The following is a 20,494-nucleotide window of genomic DNA, read 5'->3' on the forward strand; positions in this document are numbered from 1 at the left end:
CTTCGGTCAATATTGACATGGTAAAGAAAGTGAGTTCCCAGCGGGTAAAGATCCTGAGTGGTGTTAACCCAAGAGAGACCTTATGTTCGCTTGATCTAATTGGCCAAGCAGTTATTGACGCTGTTCTGCCCTTGGTCAGTAGAACACAGTCAGACCCCTAACCCTCCCGTGTGCACTGGCTCCGGAATCTCCTAACAAGTGTGGCCCAAGAGCAAGAGCGGGTCTGTTGAAATCATTTGGGGTTACTCCTTTATTTTTATCTGCGCTGCGTTATCTGCTCACGTTTGATGGTGGTGGGGTGGGTGGTGGCAAGGGTAGGGGTGGGTTGGGGACGGTCTTGGAGTTCACTGGTAGCTGAGGAATTAGTCATAAGAGTCAGAGTCCTACAGCACGGAAACAGGCCCTTCGGCCTGACTGGTCCATGCCAACCAAGATTCCCATCCAAACTAGTCCCATTTGCCCGCATTTGGTCCATATCCCTCTAAACCTTTCCTATCCGTATACCTGTCCAAATGTCTTTTAAATATTGTTAATATACCTGCCTCAACCACTTCCCCTGGCAGCTCGTTCCCTGTACGGACCACCCTCTGTGTGGTGAAGTTGCTCCCCTTAAATCTCTCCCCTCTCACCTTAAGCCTCTGCCCTCTAGTTTTTGGTTCCCTTTCCCTGGGAGAAAGACTGTGTGCATTCACCCTATCGATGCCCCTCATGATTTTATACATCTCTGTAAGGTCACCCCTCATTCTCCTACAGTCCAATGAAAGAAGTCCTAACCTGCTCAACCTCTCTCCATAACTCAGTCCCTCAAATCCCGGCAACAGCCTCGTAAATCTCCTCTGCACTCTTTCCAGCTTGATGACGTCCTTCCTGCAGCAGCGTGTCCAAAACTGAATGCAATTTAGTCTGGAGACAAAAGTAACAGCATATGCTGGAACTGGGAGCAACGCACAAAAAGCTGGAGAAACTCAGTGGGTCAGGCAGCGTCTGTGGAGGGAAATTTAGTCCAGTTGGCTGACACAATGTGACTGAGCCCGTTGATTTTGTTCTTCTGGTTATATCAGGTGACAAGCCTCAGTACCCAGATTGCCATCCAAATACAGAGGAGACCTTCCTTCCAAGTCATTCCAGGACTAAGTGTAGGGAGCTGATGTTCTCACTGGGACATAGAACATAGAACAGTACAGCACAGGAACAGGCCCTTCAGCCCATCATATTGCGCCGAACTAATTAAACTAGTAAAGATAAAGATATCTTTATTAGTCACATGTACATTGAAACACACAGTGAAATGCATCTTTTGCGTAGAGTGTTCTGGGGGCAGCCCGCAAGTGTCGCCACGCTCCCGGTGCCAACATAGCACGCCCATAACTTCCTAACCTATACGACCTTGGAATGTGGGAGGAAACTAGAGCACCTGGAGGAAACCCACGCAGACACGGGGAGAACGTACAAACTCTTTACAGACAGCGGCGGGAGTTGAACCTGGGTCGCTGGTGCTGTAATAGTGTTACGATAACCGCTACACTACTGTGCCTGACATTGTAACTAAATGCCTGACTAAACTAATCCCTTCTGCCTACACAAGGTCCACATCCCTCCATTCTCTGCACATTCATGTGCCTGTCTAAGAGCCTCTTAAACCCCTCTATCGTATCTGCCTCCACCACCACCCCTGGCAGCACATTCCAGGCACCCACCACTCTCCGTGTAAAAAACCTGCCCCACACATCCCCTTTGAACTTACCCCCTCTCACCTCTAGTATTAGACATTTCGACCCTGGGTAAAAGATACCGGCTGTCTACTCTAACTATGCAGGAAAACAGGCCCTTCGGCCCAACTCATCCATGCTGACCCAGTTGCCTACCTGAGCTAGTCCCATTTGGCCCATATCCTTCTAAACCTTTCCTATCCACGTACCTGTCCCAATGGCTTTTAAATATTATTTTACCTGCTCAACCACTTCCTCTGGCAGCTCGTTCCATATACGGACCACCCTCTGGGAGAAGAAGTTTCCACTCAGGTCCCTTTTACATCTCTCCCCTCTCAACTTAAACCTGTGCCCTCTAGTTTTAGAATCCCCTACCCCAGGGAGCAGTCTGTGATCATCCACCTTACCTACACCCTTCATGATTTTATCAACCTCCATAAGGTCACCCCTCAGCCTCCTACACTCCAGGGGAAAAAGTCCCAGCCTATCCAGTCTCTCCTTATAACCCAACCTCAGTAACATCTGAGGCAGGCACGGTAGCATAGTGGTTAGCATAATGCTTTACAGCGCCAGCGACCCGGGTTCAAATCCCGCCGCTGTCTGTGAGGAGTTTGTACGTTCTCCCCGTGTGTCTGCGTGGGTTTCCTCCGGGTGCTCCGGTTTCCTCCCACATTCCAAAGACGGACGGGTTAGGAAGTTGTGGGCGTGCTGTGTTGGCGCCGGAAGTGTGGCGACACTTGTGGGCTGCCCCCAGAACACTCGACGCAGAGGATGCATTTCACTGTGTGTTTCGATGTACATGTGACTAGTAAAGAAATCCTTGTAAATATGTGCTGGACCCTCCCCCTTTTAATGTCTTCCTTCCTACTGGAAGGCGACCAGAGCTGTACCCTAAATGTGGCAGTTGATGCCAGTCTTGGTCTGTGCTCCTGGGAGCGGTGTGTAGATCACAGAGTCCTCTGCTATGCAGGACAAGCATCAGCAAGGACCCTTTCACCTTCTCCAGACCTTCTTAGCAGGCACACAGTCTGTGAAGGGCAGGTGATCCAATAGTAACTGAGGCTCTTTCTCTCCAGATCTCCCAAGACGTCACCATGCTGAGGGAATTCCTTGCCTTCAGTCTTTTCACTCAAGGTAAGTAGGATTAGTTACCTCTGTCTCTCTCCCCACAGACGCTGCCTGACCTGGTGAGTATATTGGTATTGGTTTATTATTGTCACTTGTCCCGAGGTACAGTGAAAAACTTGTTCTGCATACCGATCGTACAGGTCAATCTATTACACAGTGCATTGAGGTAGAACATAGATCACTAGTTACAGGTTATTCTGTAGGATGAGCAGCAGGACGGCACAGTGGCCCAGCGGGTAGAGCTGCTGCCTCACGGCTCCAGAGACCCGGGTTCGATCCCGACCTCCGGCGCTGTCTGTCTGTGTGTGGAGTTTGCACGCTCTCCCTGTGACCGTGTGGGCTTCCCCCGGGTGCTCCCACATCCCGACGACGTGTTGGGTCGGTGGGTTGATTGCCCCCCTAGTGTGTGGGTGAGGGGGTAGTACCTGGGGGGAGTTAATGGGAATGCGGGGAGAATGAAATGGGATGGGCGTAAACGGGTGTTTGATGGTCAGCACGGACTCGATGGGCCGAAGGATCTGTTTCTGTGCTGTATCTCTTTTTTGACTGTTTTTACCTTGTACTTCCCAATCTTAAAATGTGTGATTGTAACAGTGTGTGAACCATTGTCTTTTCTGCGTTAAATTCTATCCCTTACAGTTTCATCTGGCAGGTGGGGGCAAATGTGTGCCGGGAACCCCAGGAACCAACTGAGAAGTCCCGATATCTATGGGACAGGAGATTATGGCTCTCTCAGGTAATGTGCACAAACCTTCTTCTAAGTCAGTCCTTTGGTATCAAGGGTGATTTGGTTCCACCCCAGTACTTGTGGGATCTGAGGTGGCTGATGAGACCAATGTGAAACTCAAGGACTCTTTCCCAGACAGGCCAGAGAGTGGCAGGTAGGGTGGGTGGTTTGTGAGGCACTGAACTCCTTACACAGAGCTTCTGTGTGCTCCTGATGCACCAGTCAAACTGTCAAGTTGCAGGTAGACAGGGTGGTGAAGAAGGCGTTTGGCACGCTGACCTTCATCAGTCAAGGGCACTGAGTATAGAAGTTGAGACATCATGTTGCAGTTGTACAGGACATTGGTGAGGCCACATTTGGAATATTGTATTCAGTTTTGGTCACCCTGCTGTAGGAAAGATGCCATTAAGCTGGAAAGAGTGCAGAGGAGATTTACAAGGATGTTGCTACGACTCGAGGGACTGAGTTATGGAGAAAGGTTGAGCAGGTTGGGAATTTTTTCATTGGAGCATAGAAGGATGAGGGGTGATCTTATAGAGAGGTATATTAGATAAGATAAGAAAAGATCAGATATCTTTATTAGTCACATGTACATTGAAACACACAGTGAAATGCATCTTTTGTGTAGAGTGTTCTGGGGGCAGCCCGCAAGTATTGCCACACTTCCAGTGCCAACATAGCACGCCCACAACTTGCTAACCTGTACGTCTTTGGAATGTGGGAGGAAACTGGAGCACCCGGAGGAAACCCACGCAGACACGGGGAGAACGTACAAATTCCATACAGGCAGCGGCTGAATTGAATCTGGGTCGCTGGTGCTGTAAAGCGTTACGCTAACCGCTACACTACCGTTCCTGCTCGCCTGCCCTGTACCGCGCCTGCCCTATAAGATCACAAGGGGCATAAACAGGGTGAATGCACACAGTCTTTCTCCCCAGGGTTGGGAAATCAAGAACTAGAGGGCACAGGTTTAACGTAAGGGTTAAGAGGATTAGTAGGGATCTGAGGAAGAATTTTCTCACGCAGAAGGTGATTGGAATCTGGAACACATTCCCTGAGGGGGGCTTTGCAGATAAAGACTCTCACAACAACAAGACGAACTCTTGAACTGCTGAGATATAAAAGGCTACGGAGCAGGTGCTGGCAAACAGGATTGGTACAGGTAAGCACTCGACAGTCTGCATGGACACATTGGGCTGAAGGGCCTCTTACTGTTCAGTCCAACTTTACAACTTTAAAAGGTTTATTGCCTATGAAAGTGGATAAAGCTCCAGGCCAAGATGAAATATATGTTAGGTTGTTAAAAAAGCAAGGCTCTGATTACATTTTTCTTTCTACCCTTCCTGGAATTTTAGTTATCAGTTATTTTTTTAAACATTATTGATATTGGTTTATTATTGTCACTTGTACCGAGATGCAGTGAAAAACTTGTCTTGCATACCGATTGTACAGGTCAATTCATTACACAGTGCAGTTACGTTGGGTTAGTACAGAGTGCATTGAGGTAGTACAGGTAAAAACAATAACAGTACAGAGTAAAGTGTCACAGCTACAGAGAAAGTGCAGTGCAATAAGGTGCAAGGTCACAACAAGGTGGCTCATGAGGTCAGAGTATAAGGGAACCGTTCAATAGTCTTATCACTGTGGGGTAGAAGCTGTCCTTGAGCCTGGTGGTACATGCCCTCAGGCTCCTGCCTGATGGGAGAGGAGAGAAGAGAGAATGTCCAGGGTGGGTGGGGTCTTGGCTGCTTTACCGAGGCAGCGAGAAGCGTAGACAGAGTCCACGGAGGGGAGGCTGGTGTCTGTGACGTGCTGGGCTGTATCCACAACTCTCTGCAGTTTCTAGTGGTCCTGGGCAGAGCAGTTGCCATACCAAGCCGTGATGCATCCAGATAGGATGCTTTCTATGGTGCATCTTTACTATGTTTCATTATTATAAAATTATATTATTTTATTGTATATTTTTATTGTGCTAGTATTTTATAATATTGTTATATATTATATTGTTAACAATAAAACAAGCAATTAATCAGTTAACAGGTAACAGAGCTGCCCGACCAGCTGAGTATTTTGACTACTTTCTGTTTTTATTTTGGATTTGCAGCGTCTGCGGGGTTTGTCTTTTATTTTGCCTCCTAATAGAATTTGAGGACCTGACTGTGTCCTGTTGTGCCCAGAGGGACCAGCATACACAGAGGGGTCGACCTGGATTGCAGGGCCGGAGTCGCGGTTTACGCCCCCTTCACCGGCCAACTGACGGGACGGGAGTATCCCTTCAGAAGTGCCCGGAACGGGATAAACCACGGAGTTGGGCTGGAAGGATCAGGTGAGGCCAGTAGGTCGACTGGAGACGTGAGAGACTGCCGATGCTGGAAACTGGAGAAACACGCGAGCTGCCAGAGGGACTCAGCGGGTCGGGCAGCATCTGTGGAGGGAAATGGACAGTCGACGTTTCGGGTCGAGACTCTCCCAGTGTGTCCCCTCCCCCTACTCTTCCCCTCTGTCCTCCCCACCTCCCTCACTTAATTGCGTGCTCCACCTTTCTCTGCTATCAGATCCCACCATCTGCAGCCCTTTGCCTCCACCTATCACCTCCCAGTCACCGTTCCTACTCTCTCCTCCTCCAACTACCTGTCACTCCTCCTCACCTGGCTCCGCCAAGCACCTGCCAGCTCTTGCTCCATCCCTTCCCCTCACCTCTGGCTATCTCCCCTCTATCTTTCAGTCCAGATGAAGGGTCTCTCCCCGTACTGAGGGAGTGCTGCCTTGTCACAGGTGACCCTGAACCAACTTCCCTCATTGGATCCCGCAGGCACGATTTTTGAGGACGGGCACGGATGCTCTGTTCTGCTTCCTAGACAACGTTCACCCTTCCACCGCCAACCGAAAAACAAAATGATCACGCACAAGTTAGTTGCTGCTTTTTCAAAGTCAAAGTCGAGTTTATTGTCAGATGCACAAGTCCATGTGTGCACAGGTGCAATGAAAAGCTTACTTGCAGCAGCATCACAGGCACAGAGCATCAGATAAGCAGCATTCACAAGAAGAGCATAAACTAAATATAAATTATACAAGAAAGAACACAATTAGAACAAAAGTAATCAAAGCCCATTGTGGTGCAAAGCGGTCCCAGTGCTGCTGTACTGAGGCAGTGATCAGGGTTGTGCCGGTTGGTTCAAGAACCGAATGGTTGAAGGGAAGTAGCTGTTCCTGAACCTGGTGGTGTGGGGACTTCAGGCTTCTGTACCTCCTGCCCGATGGGAGCTGCGAGAAGATGTCACGGCCCGGATGGTGGGGATCTTTGATGATGGATGTTGCCTTCTTGAGGCAGCACCTCCTGTAGATACTCCGGATGGTGGGGAGGGATGTGCCCGTGATGTATTGGGCTGAGTCCACTACTCCCTGCAGCTTCTTGCGTTTCTGCGCATTCGAATTGCCATCCCAGACCGTGATGCAGCCAGCCAGGACACTTTCAACAGTACATCTGTAGAAGTTTGTTAGAGTGTTCGGCGACAAACCAAACCTGTTTAACCTTGTAAGTAAAGACACTGGCGAGCCTTCCTTGTCATTGCATCTATGTGCTGGGCCCAGGACAGGTCACCCGATATGTTAACGCCCTGGAATTTAAAGCTGCCGACTCTCTCCACCGCCGATCCCCCAATGTAGATCGGCGAATGTTCACCCTCCTTCCCCTTCCTGGTCAACGATCAGCTCCGTAGTTTTACTGACGTCGAGCGAGAGGTCGTTGTTGCGGCTCCACTCAACCAGGTGTCCCGTCTCATTCCTGTACACCCCTGCGCAATAATGGACGACTTTTTCTTAAATAAAACCCCTCTATTTGCAGGTTACTGCATTAAGATGTTCCTTGTCAATCCAAGTCATTACACTGGGAGGATTCGGAAGGGTCAGAAGCTCGGGAAGATGGTGAACGTTCAACATGTTTACCCACTGATGAATTCCCACTTGCACATTCAGATGTGTAACAGTTCCATTGACCCTACACCTTATCTGTAGCCTGTTGAGCAGGACATGCCTGTAACAGTACCAACCCAGGGAGGCCTCAGAATTTCTCTGTGCAAAAGGCAGTACACAGATAAAAATTGTGTCGGTGTGGTGTAACACAATGCAGTGCTTGTTTCTGAGTGAGTTAATACCGATTGTTAATAAGGTGTGGACCTTCTCGTTGTGAGATTTTCATTACCTGTCGCAGTCGTTCTGGAGTACTCCTCATGCAATTTATACCAATGGAGGGGGAAAGCCCAAATTTTGGGGCGAGATTTTCGGCCACTCGTTCGAACGACGACTTCACTCACGGAGGAACCAGCTTCCAACTGCGTTGAGGGCAAAATCAACAAAGCATTTTTTGTCACATCTGTCCTGCGGTTCAACTCTCACAGATTTACCCAAACTAGAACCATAGAACACTACAGCACAGAAAACAGGCCATTCGGCCCTTCTAGTATGTGCCGAAACTTTATTCCTCTAGTCCCATTGACCTGCACCCAGTTCATAACCCTCCAGATCTCTCCCGTCCATGTATCTATCCAATTTATTCTTAAAACTTAAGAGTGAGCCCACATTTACCGTGTCAGATGGCAGCTCGTTCTACACTCCCACCACTCTCTGAGTGAAGAAGTTCCCCCTAATGTTCCCCCTAAACCTTTCCCCTTTCACCCTAAAGCCATGTCCTCTTGTACTTATCTCTCCTAATCTAGGTGGAAAGAGCCTACTCGCATTTACTATGTCTATACCCCTCATAATTTTGTAAACCTCTATCAAATCTCCCCTCATTCTTCTACAGTCCAAGAAATAAAGTCCTAACCTGTTCAATCTTTCCCTGTAACTCAACTCCTGAAGACCCAGCAACATTCTAGTAAATCTTCTCTGCACTCTTTCAATCTTACTGATATCCTTCCTATAGTTAGGTGACCAGAACTGCACACAATCCTCCAAATTTGGTCTCACCAATGTCTCATACAACCTCACAATAACATCCCAACTCCCAGACTCAATACTTTGATTTACGAATGCCAGGATGCCAAAAGCCTTCTTTACAACCTTGTCTACCTGTGACGCCACTTTCAGGGAATTATGTATCTGAACTCCAAGATCCCTTTGTTTCTCCGCACTCCTCAGTGCCCGACCATTTACTGTGTACGTCCTACCTTGATTTGTTCTTCCAAAATACAACATCTCACACTTGTCTCCATTAAATTCCATCAGCCACACCTCACACTTGTCTGCATTAAATTCCATCTGCTATGGGAGTTATGAGAGCATCTCTAATTCCTAACATAAGAGTGGTTAGAATGGCTCCAGGGTCAGTGGTTGGGATGTCCTGGGATCTGGAGCAAATCACAAGCTGCCAGAGGAACTCAGTGGGTCATCTGTGGAGGCAAAGAGATGGGTGAATTTTCAGGTCGAGATCTCGCGTCAGATGTAGAAGGGGAGAGAGCCAGTGCAAGGAAGTGAGAGGGAGGGGTAAGACGGCAGCTGGCAAGCGATGTGGATCCAGGTGAGGGGGGGGTGATAGGCAGATGGAGGAGGGGAGGGCGGGAACAGTGACAGAGGCCGGAGGTGAGAGGTGGAGACAACAGAGGGCTGCAGATAGTGGGATCTGATAGGAGAGGAAGGTTGTGAGGGAAAGTGGGCAGGGCAGGTGGGAACAGTGGGGGATGCGGATGGGGATAGGGGACCGATTGGTTTGAGTGCCTGGGTGATAGGCAGATTTGATTTCCCCCACAGAATTAATCGACCAGAAGAAATCTTGCAAAACAAGGACAAGTAGTTCATTGTTCAACTGCTTGGGATTTGCCTAGCACAGAAACGCAAGGCTCCACAGTACTCTCAAGGTAAATTTCCCCTCTGAGTTTGTTTTATTTTCACATAGAACTGAACTATCTTGCTTTGTTCTCCAAGGTTCTTCTTGCATTAAATAGGACAGCACCTTCCATAATTTTCAGATGCCCCGCAATACTTCTTCTCAAAGAAATACTTTTGAAGAGTCGTCACTGTTGCAAAGTTGGCGTTGAAAGTCAAATAATAATTGCAGGCGCTTCAAAAATTAAATAAAAACAAAAAATGCTAAAAACATTCAGCGAGACTGTGGAGAGAGGAACGTTTGATGTTTCAGGTTGAAGACCCTTCATCAAAACTGTAGTAGTTTTAGAGTAGTTTTAAGTTGTAGAGAAGGTGAGGGAGGGAAGGATAGGGCAAAAAGAATATCTGTGATAGGGTGAGGACAGGGTTGCTGTTGGAATAAGTCACCCAACTGGGTGAGAACAGGGTTGCTGTTGGGATAATTCATCCAAATGGGTGAGAACAGGGTTGCTGTTGGGATAAGCTATCCAGGTGGGCGAGGACAGAGTTTCTGTTGGGCTAATTTGTCCAGTTGGGTAAAGACAGGGTTGCTGTTGGGATAAGTCATCCAACTGGGTGGGAACAGGGTTGCTGTTGGGATAAGTCGTCCAGTTGGGTGAGGACAGAGTTGCTGTTGGGATAATTTGTCCATTTGGGTAAAGACAGGGTTGCTGTCGGGATAAGTCATCCAACTGGGTGAGAACAGGGTTGCTGTTGGGATAAGTCATCCAGTTGGGCGAGGACAGAGTTTCTGTTGGGATAATTTGTCCAGTTGGGTAAAGACAGGGTTGCTGTTGGGATAAGTCATCCAACTGGGTGAGAACAGGGTTGCTGTTGGGATAAGTCATCCAGTTGGGCGAGGACAGAGTTTCTGTTGGGATAATTTGTCCAGTTGGGTAAAGACAGGGTTGCTGTCGGGATAAGTCATCCAACTGGGTGAGAACAGGGTTGCTGTTGGGATAAGCCACCCAGTCAAATGGGGTCAGTTAGAGCAATACATAACACAGACTGACCCTCACTCAGAAGTCCCAAACACCTCACCCATCTTCAGACAACCAATCCCCTAAACACTAGAAATGGTTCAGGCAAATAGGGAGAGTTTTTAAAGTAAATTAGAACTGTCAACCTGAGCATAACCGATCTCAGCTTCCCAAACTAGCCCCTGAATTACAACAAATGCCTGTTCCTTCAACAATATCTTTAAAGCAAGCTGGTATTCCACCTGGCAACTCCCTGGTATAACCTGGATCTGACTGGCTAAGGCAGGTGGAACGATCAGTCCATTGGCTATTGTCTATTGGCTATTGGATCCTTCACCGTGGATTGTCACCTTGTTGTGGTGGAGGAACTTGTGTGGTCCTGAGATCCCGAGAGCGATGCCGTCTGGAGCTCTGCTCCTGGTAGGGTCACCCATGGCGTTAAGGTCAATGGTGAGGTCCCTGACAAAGAACAATCCGACCAAGACCTCAGCGGTGGAACAGGCGGACGAAGTTACTTCGAACTCAATGGCTGTGAAGGCTGCAACAAATCCATCAGCTCCATTTGTTGTGGTTTCCATACCATTGGAATCAGTTGATTTGTGAAGTATCGTGTGCTTTTTGTAGTGCGACATCAAGTACGCGTTAAACAAACACACACATGGGCTTCTTCGCTCTTGTGGGCTACTTCTGAGAGTCCATAAATAGATCAACGGAACAAAGACCATCGTCCCTGACCTCGAGGGATAGCCACAGCTGTCAATCAAAGGGGAGTCCATGGGCTTGAGAGGGATAATGATTTGCGGGGTGCAGGGATAAGGAGATGGTATGGAGCTGGCATGGACTAGATGGGCTGAATATAATGTATTCATAAAGCTAACAGACAGTAGACAATGAACAGCTTACTTAAACTCCCAAACACCTAAAATATACACATATCAATAAATAACAAACATGCCCCTTCCATCAGCAATGGTTACAGGGAGAATTAGTGGGGGAATGGGTTTGGCGTGTGAGCTGGCAGGGGCACAATGGGCCGAACAGCCTGGAGAGACTTTGAGCTAAATTCCCAAGCACATCTCACTCTCCTGCAGCCTTGTGAGAGGTTTGATCAAAATCATTACTTTCTCAGAATTGGAATCATAGAATCGGACAGGGACGTGGGCAGGAAAGGGTTAAAGGGATATGGGTCAAACAGGGGCAAATGGGAACTAGCCCAGTTAAACATCTTGGTCAGCCTGGATGAATTGGGCCTGTTTCCGTGCTGTATATCTCTAAGACTCTAAGTTAAAGGGATCCTTGGATCTAATTCTTGAGAATAAAGATTTGAAAATTGGGATATTGTTTGGGAACAGTATTGGCTGTGATCATACCTGCCTCAGTCACTCATTCTACATACGGACCACCCTCTGGGTGAAAAAGTTGCCCCCCAAAAGTTCCTATTAAATCTCTCCCCTCTTATCTTAAACTATGCCCATTATTTCTTGATTCCCCAACACTGGGAAAAAGACCATGTGCATTCACCCTACGCCCCTCATGATTTTACACATGTCACGAACCAGCAACAAAAGAAACACACTGGGCATGATTCAGTGTTAAAAACTATTTTATTGATTACTACTTATGATAATACGTAAAATAAAAGTAAAAATGTTAGTATGTTAGAATTCAAAAATGCTGCCTGACCAGCTGAGTTCCTGCTCTCTCATGTCTCATGTTCCTTCTCCTAATCCTGCACCGATCCTTTCCCTGCAGACCAGCAGGGACAGGAACAGCCTCCAGCAGGGACAGGGACAGCCTCCAGCTGAGTTCCTCCAGTAGCTTGTCTTTTGCTCCAGGTTCCAGCATTTGCTCTCTCTCTCTCTCTCTCTCTCTCCTCTCTCTCTCTCTCTCTCTCTCTCTCTCTCTCTCGTAGCTACCCCACTAAATATAACATATCCTTTAATTCTGGATGATTTAATATAGAACCTACCATGACAACTACTCAGAATGTCCAGCCTGTGTTCTTCCAATGTTTTCCACTTTCCTCGTGAGCTCTGCTTATAATCCAAAATTCCGAGGTAAAATTTGATTCCATTTTACCTTCTCCCAACTTCCAACCCATCTGCCTGAAGTAGAAATGTTTACTGTTTAACCACCAGTTTTCATGGGGCAAGGCTTGAGTTTATCTGCAGTCTGTGATTGGTTGAAGCATCTTTCTTGTTACGTCCACACTTTCGAACGTCAGGGACAGAACCAGATAGCCTGGAGCCATCTCGTTACTGAGCACTTTGTTGCTTTGTTGCTTTGGGGACATTGTCACGTAGCAGGGGTGCAGAAGTGGAGCTAAACTAATACTTCAACATTTCCTTTTGAGATTGCAGCCAGTTTGAAAACTCAGCATTGACACTGAATATCCGACAATACCTCGGGATAAGAATTGGACTCAATTTTAGGTTCAGTGTGAGTCATGTATTCTTGCTCAATGCATTCTGACTACTCTGCATTATTTACTAGATGGACTCTTGACCTCACAATCTACCTCATTGTGGTCTTTGCACCTTATTGTCTGCCTGCACTTCACTTTCTCTGTAAATGTAACACTAAATCGATGCACCATAGAAAGCATCCTATCTGGATGCATCGTGGCTTGGTACGGCAACTGCTCTGCCCAGGACCACAAGAAACTGCAGAGAGTTGTGGACACAGCCCAGCGCATCATGGACACCAGCCTCCCCTCCTTGGACTCTGTCTATACCTCTCGCTGCCTTGGTGAAGCAGCCAGCATAATCAAAGACCCCACCCACCCAGGTCATTCTGTCTTCTCCCCTCTCCCATCAGGCAGAAGATACAGGAGCCTGTGGGCACGTACCACCAGGCTCAAGGACAGCTTCTATCCCATGGTGATAAGACTATTGAACGGTTCCCTTATACGATGAGATAGGCTCTTGACCTCACGATCTACCTTGTTATGACCTTGCACCTTATTGTCTACCTGCAATGCACTTCCCTGTAGCTGTGACACTTTACTCTGTATTCTGTTATTGTTTTTACTCTGTACTACCTCAAGGCACTCTGTATTACCTGAGGTAGTACAGAGTGTGGGTTTCCCCCGGGTGCTCTGATTCCCTCCCACATCCCAACGACGTGCAGGGTCGGTGTACTGGCCACTGTAAATCGCCCCAAGTGTCAAGTCAAGTGGAGTTTATTGCCATGTACACGTATGGTGAGGTACAGGGACAATGAAAAACTTGCTTGCGGCAGCATCACAGGCACGTAGGTACAGACATTCTACAGGTCTACAACTAAATGTTCAGCTCCAAAACCTTCCCTCTGTGATTCCTGCCCAGTTTGGGATCGCTATTGATGTATGGTTGTCACATCAACCAAGATACAATGAAAAACCTGCCATCCCATACAGTGAAAAGCCTGCCATCCCGCCAGATATGCCACACAACAGTTACACACATTCTCTGTAACTGTTACACTATATTCTGCATTCTGTTTTCTTTTGTACTACATTGAGGTAGTACAAAAGAAAACAGAATGCAGAATAAAGTGTTACAGCTACAGAGAAAGTGCAGTGCAGGCAGACAATAAGGTGTAAGGGCCACGACGAGGTATATCGGGAGATCAAGAGTTCATCTTTAGCTAATGAGAGGTCGGTTCAAGAGTTTGATAACAGCGGGGTAGAAGCTGTCGTTGAGCCTGGTGGTGTGTGTTCTCAGGCTTTTGTATCTCCTGCCCAATGGGAGGGGGGAGGAGAGAGAATGTTCAAGGTGGGAGGGGTCCGTGATTATTTGGCTGCTTTCCTGAGGCAGGAGACGGAGTCAGTGGAGGGGAGACTGGTTTGTCTGATGGACTGAGCTGTGTCCACAACTCTCTGCAGTTTCTCGCGGTCCTGGGCAGAGCAGTTGCCGTACCAAGCTGCGATGCATGCGGATGAGTTGCTTTCTGCGGTGCTTTCTGTGGTTCTGTCCTCCTCTGCTCTCCAGGCCAAATGAACACTCGTAACCCCAGTAGAACGGTGGTCTTATTTCCCTGCTGTTTCGAGCAGCCATTGTCAGCAAACTGTCAATGCAGGAAGTGGGCACCATGAGTCAGTATTGACAGGCAAGTGTAGGGTCAATGAGTCTTTGAAATAGGAAAAGAAAGCCATAGTTTAGCAATCTCACCACAAAGCACACCCACTTTCTATGTCTGTTTTGTTACTGGACAAATTCTTTGATGGTCTCAGCACTTGACTTCATTACTCCTATCAAGTGCATGGTTCACTGAAAGTGGCGTCGCAGATAGACAAGGTGGTGAAGAAGGCGTTTGGCACCCTGACCTTCATCAGTCAGGGCATCAAGTAGAGGAGCTGAGAAGTTATGATGCAGTTGGTGAGGCCGCACTTGGAGTATTGTGCACAGTTTTGGTCACCCTGCCATAGGAAAGGTGATATTAAACTAGAAAGAGTGCAGGATGTTGCCTGGACTTGGGGGCCTGAGTTACAAGGAGAGGTTGTGTAGACCAGGACTTTATTCCCTGGAATGTAGGAGATTGAGGGGTGACCTGATGGAGGTGTATAAGATCATGAGGGGCTCACACAGGGTGAAAGCACACAGTCTTTTCCCCAGGGAGGGAGGGGGTGCATAGGTTTAAGTTCAGAGGCAAAAGATTTAAATGGGACATCAGGGACAGCTTCTTCACACAAAGGATGGTGCGTATTTAGAACATAAAACTTAGAACACTACAGCACAGTACAGGCCCTTCGGCCCACAATGTTGTTGCAGCTCTATCAAACCCTGGTTAGACCACACTTGGAGTATTGTGTTCGTTTCTGGTCGCCTCATTATAGGAAGGATGTGGAAGCGTTGGAAAGGGTGCAGAGGAGATTTACCAGGATGTTGCCTGGTTTGGAGGGTATGGATTATAAGGAGACACTAGGAGGATGAGAGGAGACATGATAGAGGTATGCAAGATGATAAGGCATAGATCAAGCAGCAGTCAGAGACTTTTTTCCAGGGTGACAATGGCTAACACAAGGGGGCATAATTTTAAGGTGATTGGAGGAAGGTATAAGGGGGATGTCAGAGGTAAGTTTTTTACACAGAGAGTGGCGGGTGCGTGGAACGCACTGCTGGCAGAGGTTGTGGGGGCAGATACATTAGGGACATTTAAGAGACTCTTAGGTAGACACATGAATGATAGAGAAATGGAGGGCTATGTGGGATAGGGTTAGATAGATCTTAGAGCAGGATAAGATGTCGGCACAACATTGTGGGCCGAAGGGTCTGTATTGTGCTGTAGTCTTCCATATGTTCTATATATATTAAATGTCTCCCCTCTCACGTCAAACCTGTGCCCTGTAGCTCTTGATTCCCCAACGCTGGGGAAAAGACTGTGCATTCAGAGAATTCCCATGAGTTCCATTCCTAGTTCTCTTATCAACCGTCAAACCCTGCAATCTGTTCTCCTAGCATCGCACAGCACAGTAACAGGCCCTTTGGCCCAAAGTATCAATATTGACCATTGTACCCATCTATGCTGATCCCATTCACCTGCACTCGGTCCACAGCCTGAATCTCTCTCATTGGCACACATGATCCTTTTGCCAACTAGCAGGAAGGTAAAGTTGACATCTAACCTACCAGGATTTAAATAAATAAGAAGAACTTTCCTTCTCAACTTTGAGACCTGGATTCAAACTTCTCAGACGTGGATGGTTAATCAACTGCAGTGGGATCAGTGCCAAAACCCTTCCTGATATTGACCAATTGGTGTGGCCCAGTTGGTGGGACGGGTTGGGGGGAACTTGGGACAGCTTGTGTTCGGTGGGGGGGGGGTAGGATGTGCAATTGGAACACGGGGTTAAGATGGGATGTAGGTTTGGAAAGTGAAACAGGGATGTGCACTTTGGATGTGAAAGTGTGATTTAAGCATTAGGATGTAGAGGTTGTGACAGCAGGGCGGCACAGTGGCGCAACGGGTAAAGCCACTGCCTCATAGCTCAGTGACCCGGGTTCGATCCCGACCTCTGATGCTGTGTGTGTGTGTGTGTGTGTGTGTGTGTGTGTGTGTGTGTGTGTGTGTGTGTGTGTGTGTGTGTGTGTGTGTGGAGTTTGCATGTTCTCCCTGTGACCGTGTGGGTTCCCCCCCCCCGGGTGCTCCAGTTCCCTCCCACATCCCGACACTGTGCGGGGTCGGTGGGTTAATCAGCTGCTGTAAATCGCAACCCTCCCGCCCCCCACCCCACCCCCGCCCAGTGTGCGGGTGGGTAACTGGTGGAATCTGGGCGGATTTGGTGGGAATGTGAGATTGCCGGGGGAATTGGGCTGATGGGATAGCTCCAGAGGTAGAGACGAGATGGGCCAAATGGCCTCCTTCCAAGATGTGTTGAAATACGATTGGGATTTAGAGTTAGGGAGAATTCACGGGGAAGGGATGGTGGACTCAGCTGGAATAAGAGGCAGGGTAGGGATGTATCTCCGAAGCACTCCCTCCCTCCCTCCCTCCTCCACCAGAAGAAGCTCCCCTCTCAGATCCCCTCTAAACCTCTACTCCTAAAATGTCCTTTAGTTTTATTTTTCTCTAATAAGGGTTAAAGATTCCTTCACCCCTTGTCATTTTATGTACCTCAATCTTTATTAACCTTTATTGACTTCCTCTGCTCCGGAGAGAACAGACCCAGCCTCTCCAGTCTCTCCTCATCACTGAAACTCTCCATCCCTGGGGAACCTCCTCCGCACCTCCAGTGCAGTCGCCTCCTTCCTACAGTGACCACAAATGCACACCGTGCTGCAGCTGCAGCCTAACAAACGTTGTACCAGAACCTCCCTGCTCCACCAAATGGAGGCCGGTATGCCATCGTCCTTCTTCACCGTTTTATCGACCTTCTGGGATCCTCGGACTTGTGCACCAGGGGCCCTCTGTTCCTCAGAATGCCTTTGCAATGAAAATTACCATTCATTGTGTAAGTCCTTCACTCGTTGGTCCTCCTGATGCATCACCTCACACTGAACAGGGATTTAATTCAATCACCTAATTTCACCAACAGATCAATACCTTCCTGTAATCTAAATTGGTAAATTAGTTTATTATACCGAGATACAGTGAAAAACTTGTCTTGCATACCGTTCATACAGATCATTGACATAGTACAAGGTAAAAGAATAACAGAGTGCAGAATAAGGTGTTACAGCTACAGAGAAAGTGCAGTGCAGGCAGACGATAAGGTGCAAGGTCATAACGAGGTAGATTGTGAGGTCAAGAGTCCATTTTAACGTACAAGAGGACCATTTAATGGTCTTATAACAGCTGTCCTTGAGCCTAGTGGTACGTGCTTTCAGGCTTTTGTATCTTCTGCCCGATGGGAGGGGGGAGCAGAAAGAATGTCCGGGGTCTTGGATTATGTTGGCTTCTTTACCGAGGCAGTGAGAAGTGTAGACAGAGTCCATGGAGGGGAGGCTGGTTTCCGTGATGCGCCGGGCTGCGTCCACAACTCTCTGCAGTTTCTTGAGGTCATGGGCAGCACAGATGCCGTACCAAGCCGTGATGCATCCAGATAGGATGCTTTCTATAGTACATCGATAAAAATCGGTGAGGGTGAAAGGGGACATGCCAAATTTCTTCACTGTCAACACTACCACCAACTTTCACATCATCAGCAAATTGGACATTGTCTCCCAAGCCTATTGCATGGAAGTATGAAGGAATCAGGGCATCACCACCCTTAGGTCCCCCATGTTATATGCTCTGTTTGGAAATATATAGATCTCCTTTGTGTTCATTGGTTCCATATAGTCACCCACTCAACAGTGCCGAGGGAACCTCCTCACCCCAAGAAGGGTCATGGAGGTAGTTCATCACCTCATGGTCAGTTAGGAGAGAGCTTTGAAGACAGGCTTGGTTGCCCTGTAAACGAATGAAAAGCAAAAAAAGAAAACCCTGCAGATGCTGGAGATTGGAAATAAAAACAGACAATTCAGCAGGTCAGGCAGCATCCGTGAGGAGAGGAGCAGTCAATGTTTCAGGTTGAAGGCCTTTTCTAATCATAGAGTCACTGAACTCAGATGTTAAATCTGTTTCCCTTTTCATGGACACTGCCTGACCTGATGGGTGTTTCCAGCATTTTCTGCTTTTATTAAACAAAGCGATAGCACCGGCAAGTGTAATCGTGGGATCACCAGATCACGGGAGTTGTAGGATTATGGTTTGGGGTTAGGATGTAGGCTGGGGATGTGGGGCTGGAGAACGTCACAAAGTGAATTGGAGTGAAAGGAATGGAATGCATTGGAGATATGAACCAGGAATAAAGCGCTTCACTGGAAACAGCCTGTCGATGGATTCAGGAAAAGTGACCATGGAAGTTTGGGATCATGCGAGATGTCAAAAGTTGTGAAGCAACCTGCAGGTTATTCAACAGAGAGAGATGTACATGTGGACATCAGGGCTTTGATTGGGATCTGTTTGTTATTAATTAATGATATGTCTGTCTGTATATCTATCTATCTATGGGTGTACCTACCTACCCCCCTTTCTGTGCTGGGGGTGGGAGGGGGAGACAGGGTGAGCAGCCAGCAGTGAAGTACCAGAATAAACCCCAGCTCCTGTCCTCCAGCAAAGGGTTTTCACCCTTGTGTAATCTGCCTTGGATCCAGAGAAGGAAGTGTGTGTGTGTGTGTGTGTGTGGGTGAAGGTTAAATCTGGACGAGGAGTGGCGACAGGTCCCAGAGACACTGAGTCAGAATAAAACTACCCAGCATGCAAGAGCTGTCAGGGGATGGACTACACCAGAAAGTTCCACAGTCCACATACTGGTGGTACACGGGTAAGGTCTCTGCATGGGGCTCGGCTGCTGTCTGACCTGAGGCCGACATTTTCAAGTTAGTTAACGGAGGCTATCGGAAGTTGTGAAGCGACCCCAGGTCCAAGGTTACAGAGAGGGACAGACATGGAAATGAATTTCTCCAGTGTCGTGTTCAGGATCTGTTTGTTATCAATTAAAGGTATGTCAGTCTGTCTGTCAGCCACTCTCCATCTATCCTCCATCTATCTCAGTCTATCTGCCCATCCTGCTTTCCATCCATCTCTCTGTCTGTCTGTCTGTCTATCATAGAACAGTACAGCACAGGAACAGGCCCTTCGGCCCACAATGTCTGTGCCAAACACGACGCCGAATTAAACTAAATCCCTTCTGCCTGCACATGATCCACATCCCTCCATACTCCACGTATTCATATGTCTAACAGCCTCTTAAACGCCTCTATCGTATCTGCCTCCACCACCATCCCTGGCAGCGCGTTCCAGGCACCCACCACTCTCTGTGTAAAAAAAATTTGCCCCACACCTTTAAACTTTCCCCCTCTCACCTCGAAGCTATGGCCTCTAGTATTTGACATTTCTACCTGGGGAAAAGATTCTGACTGCCTACCCTCTGACTCTCCATGTCACAAACTATCTATCTGTCTATTTCTGTCAACCCGCCCATCTCTTTATCTCCCTAAATATCTATCTACCTATCTACCTCTCTCTCTCTATCTATCTGTCTGCCTATTTACCTCTGTCCTTCTACCTATACATCTATCAATCTCTCTCTCTCTCTCTCTCTCTCTCTCTCATTCTATCCTTCTATCTGTTCCAATCCCACTCTCCTTCCCTTTCCTCCCGTCCCTCGACCGTCAATGCACAGCTCTCCAGAGCCAGATCTTTAGGAAGGAGTCAGTCCCCATTATACCAGATTGGGGAGCATGCATTATGAAAACAGGTTGAGGGAACTTGGCCTCTTCTCCTAGGAGCAACGGAGGACGAGGGGGGACCTGATAGAGGTGTATAAGATGATGGGAGGCATTGATCATATGGATAGTCAGAGGCTTTTTCCCAGGGCTGAAATGGTTGCCACAAGAGGACACAGGTTTAAGGTGCTGGGGAGTAGGTATAGAGGAGATGTCAGGGGTAAGTTTTTTACTCAGAGAGTGGTGAGTGTGTGGAATGGGCTGCCGGCAACGGTGGTGGAGGCGGATACGATAGGGTCTTTTAAGAGACTTTTGGACAGGTACATGGAGCTTAGAAAAATAGAGGGCTATGGGTAAGCCTAGTAATTTCTAAGGTAGAGATGTTCGACACAGCTTAGT

The 20,494-nt window shown here is 47.9% G+C and overlaps 3 protein-coding genes across 10 annotated transcripts in view; 2 read left to right on the forward strand and 1 right to left on the reverse strand.

The window, feature by feature from the left end:
- Positions 1 to 12,500, reverse strand: part of LOC127586539 (uncharacterized) — a 29,389-nt gene extending 16,889 nt beyond the window's left edge. For 2 of the 3 annotated variants that reach the window (XM_052044567.1, XM_052044569.1), the window contains exons 1-2: positions 10,754 to 10,851; positions 7,766 to 7,895 (exon numbers count right to left, since the gene is read on the reverse strand). In XM_052044567.1, the coding sequence (XP_051900527.1) occupies positions 7,766 to 7,895; positions 10,754 to 10,837 (214 nt within the window). In that variant the 5' untranslated portion in view covers positions 10,838 to 10,851. Of the gene's footprint in view, positions 1 to 7,765; positions 7,896 to 10,753; positions 10,852 to 12,372 lie in introns of those variants that run through there. The other variant, XM_052044568.1, reaches the window with a different exon arrangement.
- LOC127586544 (leukocyte cell-derived chemotaxin-2-like) lies at positions 101 to 7,688 on the forward strand. Of its 2 annotated transcripts, none has more exons than XM_052044581.1 (5): positions 101 to 221; positions 2,786 to 2,843; positions 3,477 to 3,573; positions 5,669 to 5,890; positions 7,409 to 7,570. In XM_052044581.1, the coding sequence occupies exons 2-5, from the start codon at positions 2,804 to 2,806 to the stop codon at positions 7,419 to 7,421; spliced, it is 372 nt and encodes a 123-aa protein (XP_051900541.1). In that variant the 5' UTR covers positions 101 to 221; positions 2,786 to 2,803; the 3' UTR covers positions 7,422 to 7,570. The 2 variants fall into 2 exon arrangements, with proteins under 2 accessions (XP_051900541.1, XP_051900539.1); XM_052044579.1 differs by having other exon boundaries at positions 122 to 221; positions 5,742 to 5,890; positions 7,409 to 7,688.
- Positions 3,594 to 20,494, forward strand: part of LOC127586538 (immunoglobulin superfamily member 3-like) — a 34,061-nt gene continuing 17,160 nt past the window's right edge. For 3 of the 5 annotated variants that reach the window (XM_052044561.1, XM_052044564.1, XM_052044566.1), the window contains exon 1: positions 19,190 to 19,369. In XM_052044561.1, coding sequence (XP_051900521.1) covers positions 19,315 to 19,369 — 55 coding nt within the window. In that variant the 5' untranslated portion in view covers positions 19,190 to 19,314. Of the gene's footprint in view, positions 4,727 to 9,341; positions 9,417 to 19,189; positions 19,370 to 20,494 lie in introns of those variants that run through there. The other 2 variants (XM_052044562.1, XM_052044563.1) reach the window with 2 other exon arrangements.

This window comes from Pristis pectinata, chromosome 37 (genome assembly GCF_009764475.1).
Source record: "Pristis pectinata isolate sPriPec2 chromosome 37, sPriPec2.1.pri, whole genome shotgun sequence".
Classification (NCBI taxonomy): Eukaryota; Metazoa; Chordata; class Chondrichthyes; order Rhinopristiformes; family Pristidae; genus Pristis; species Pristis pectinata.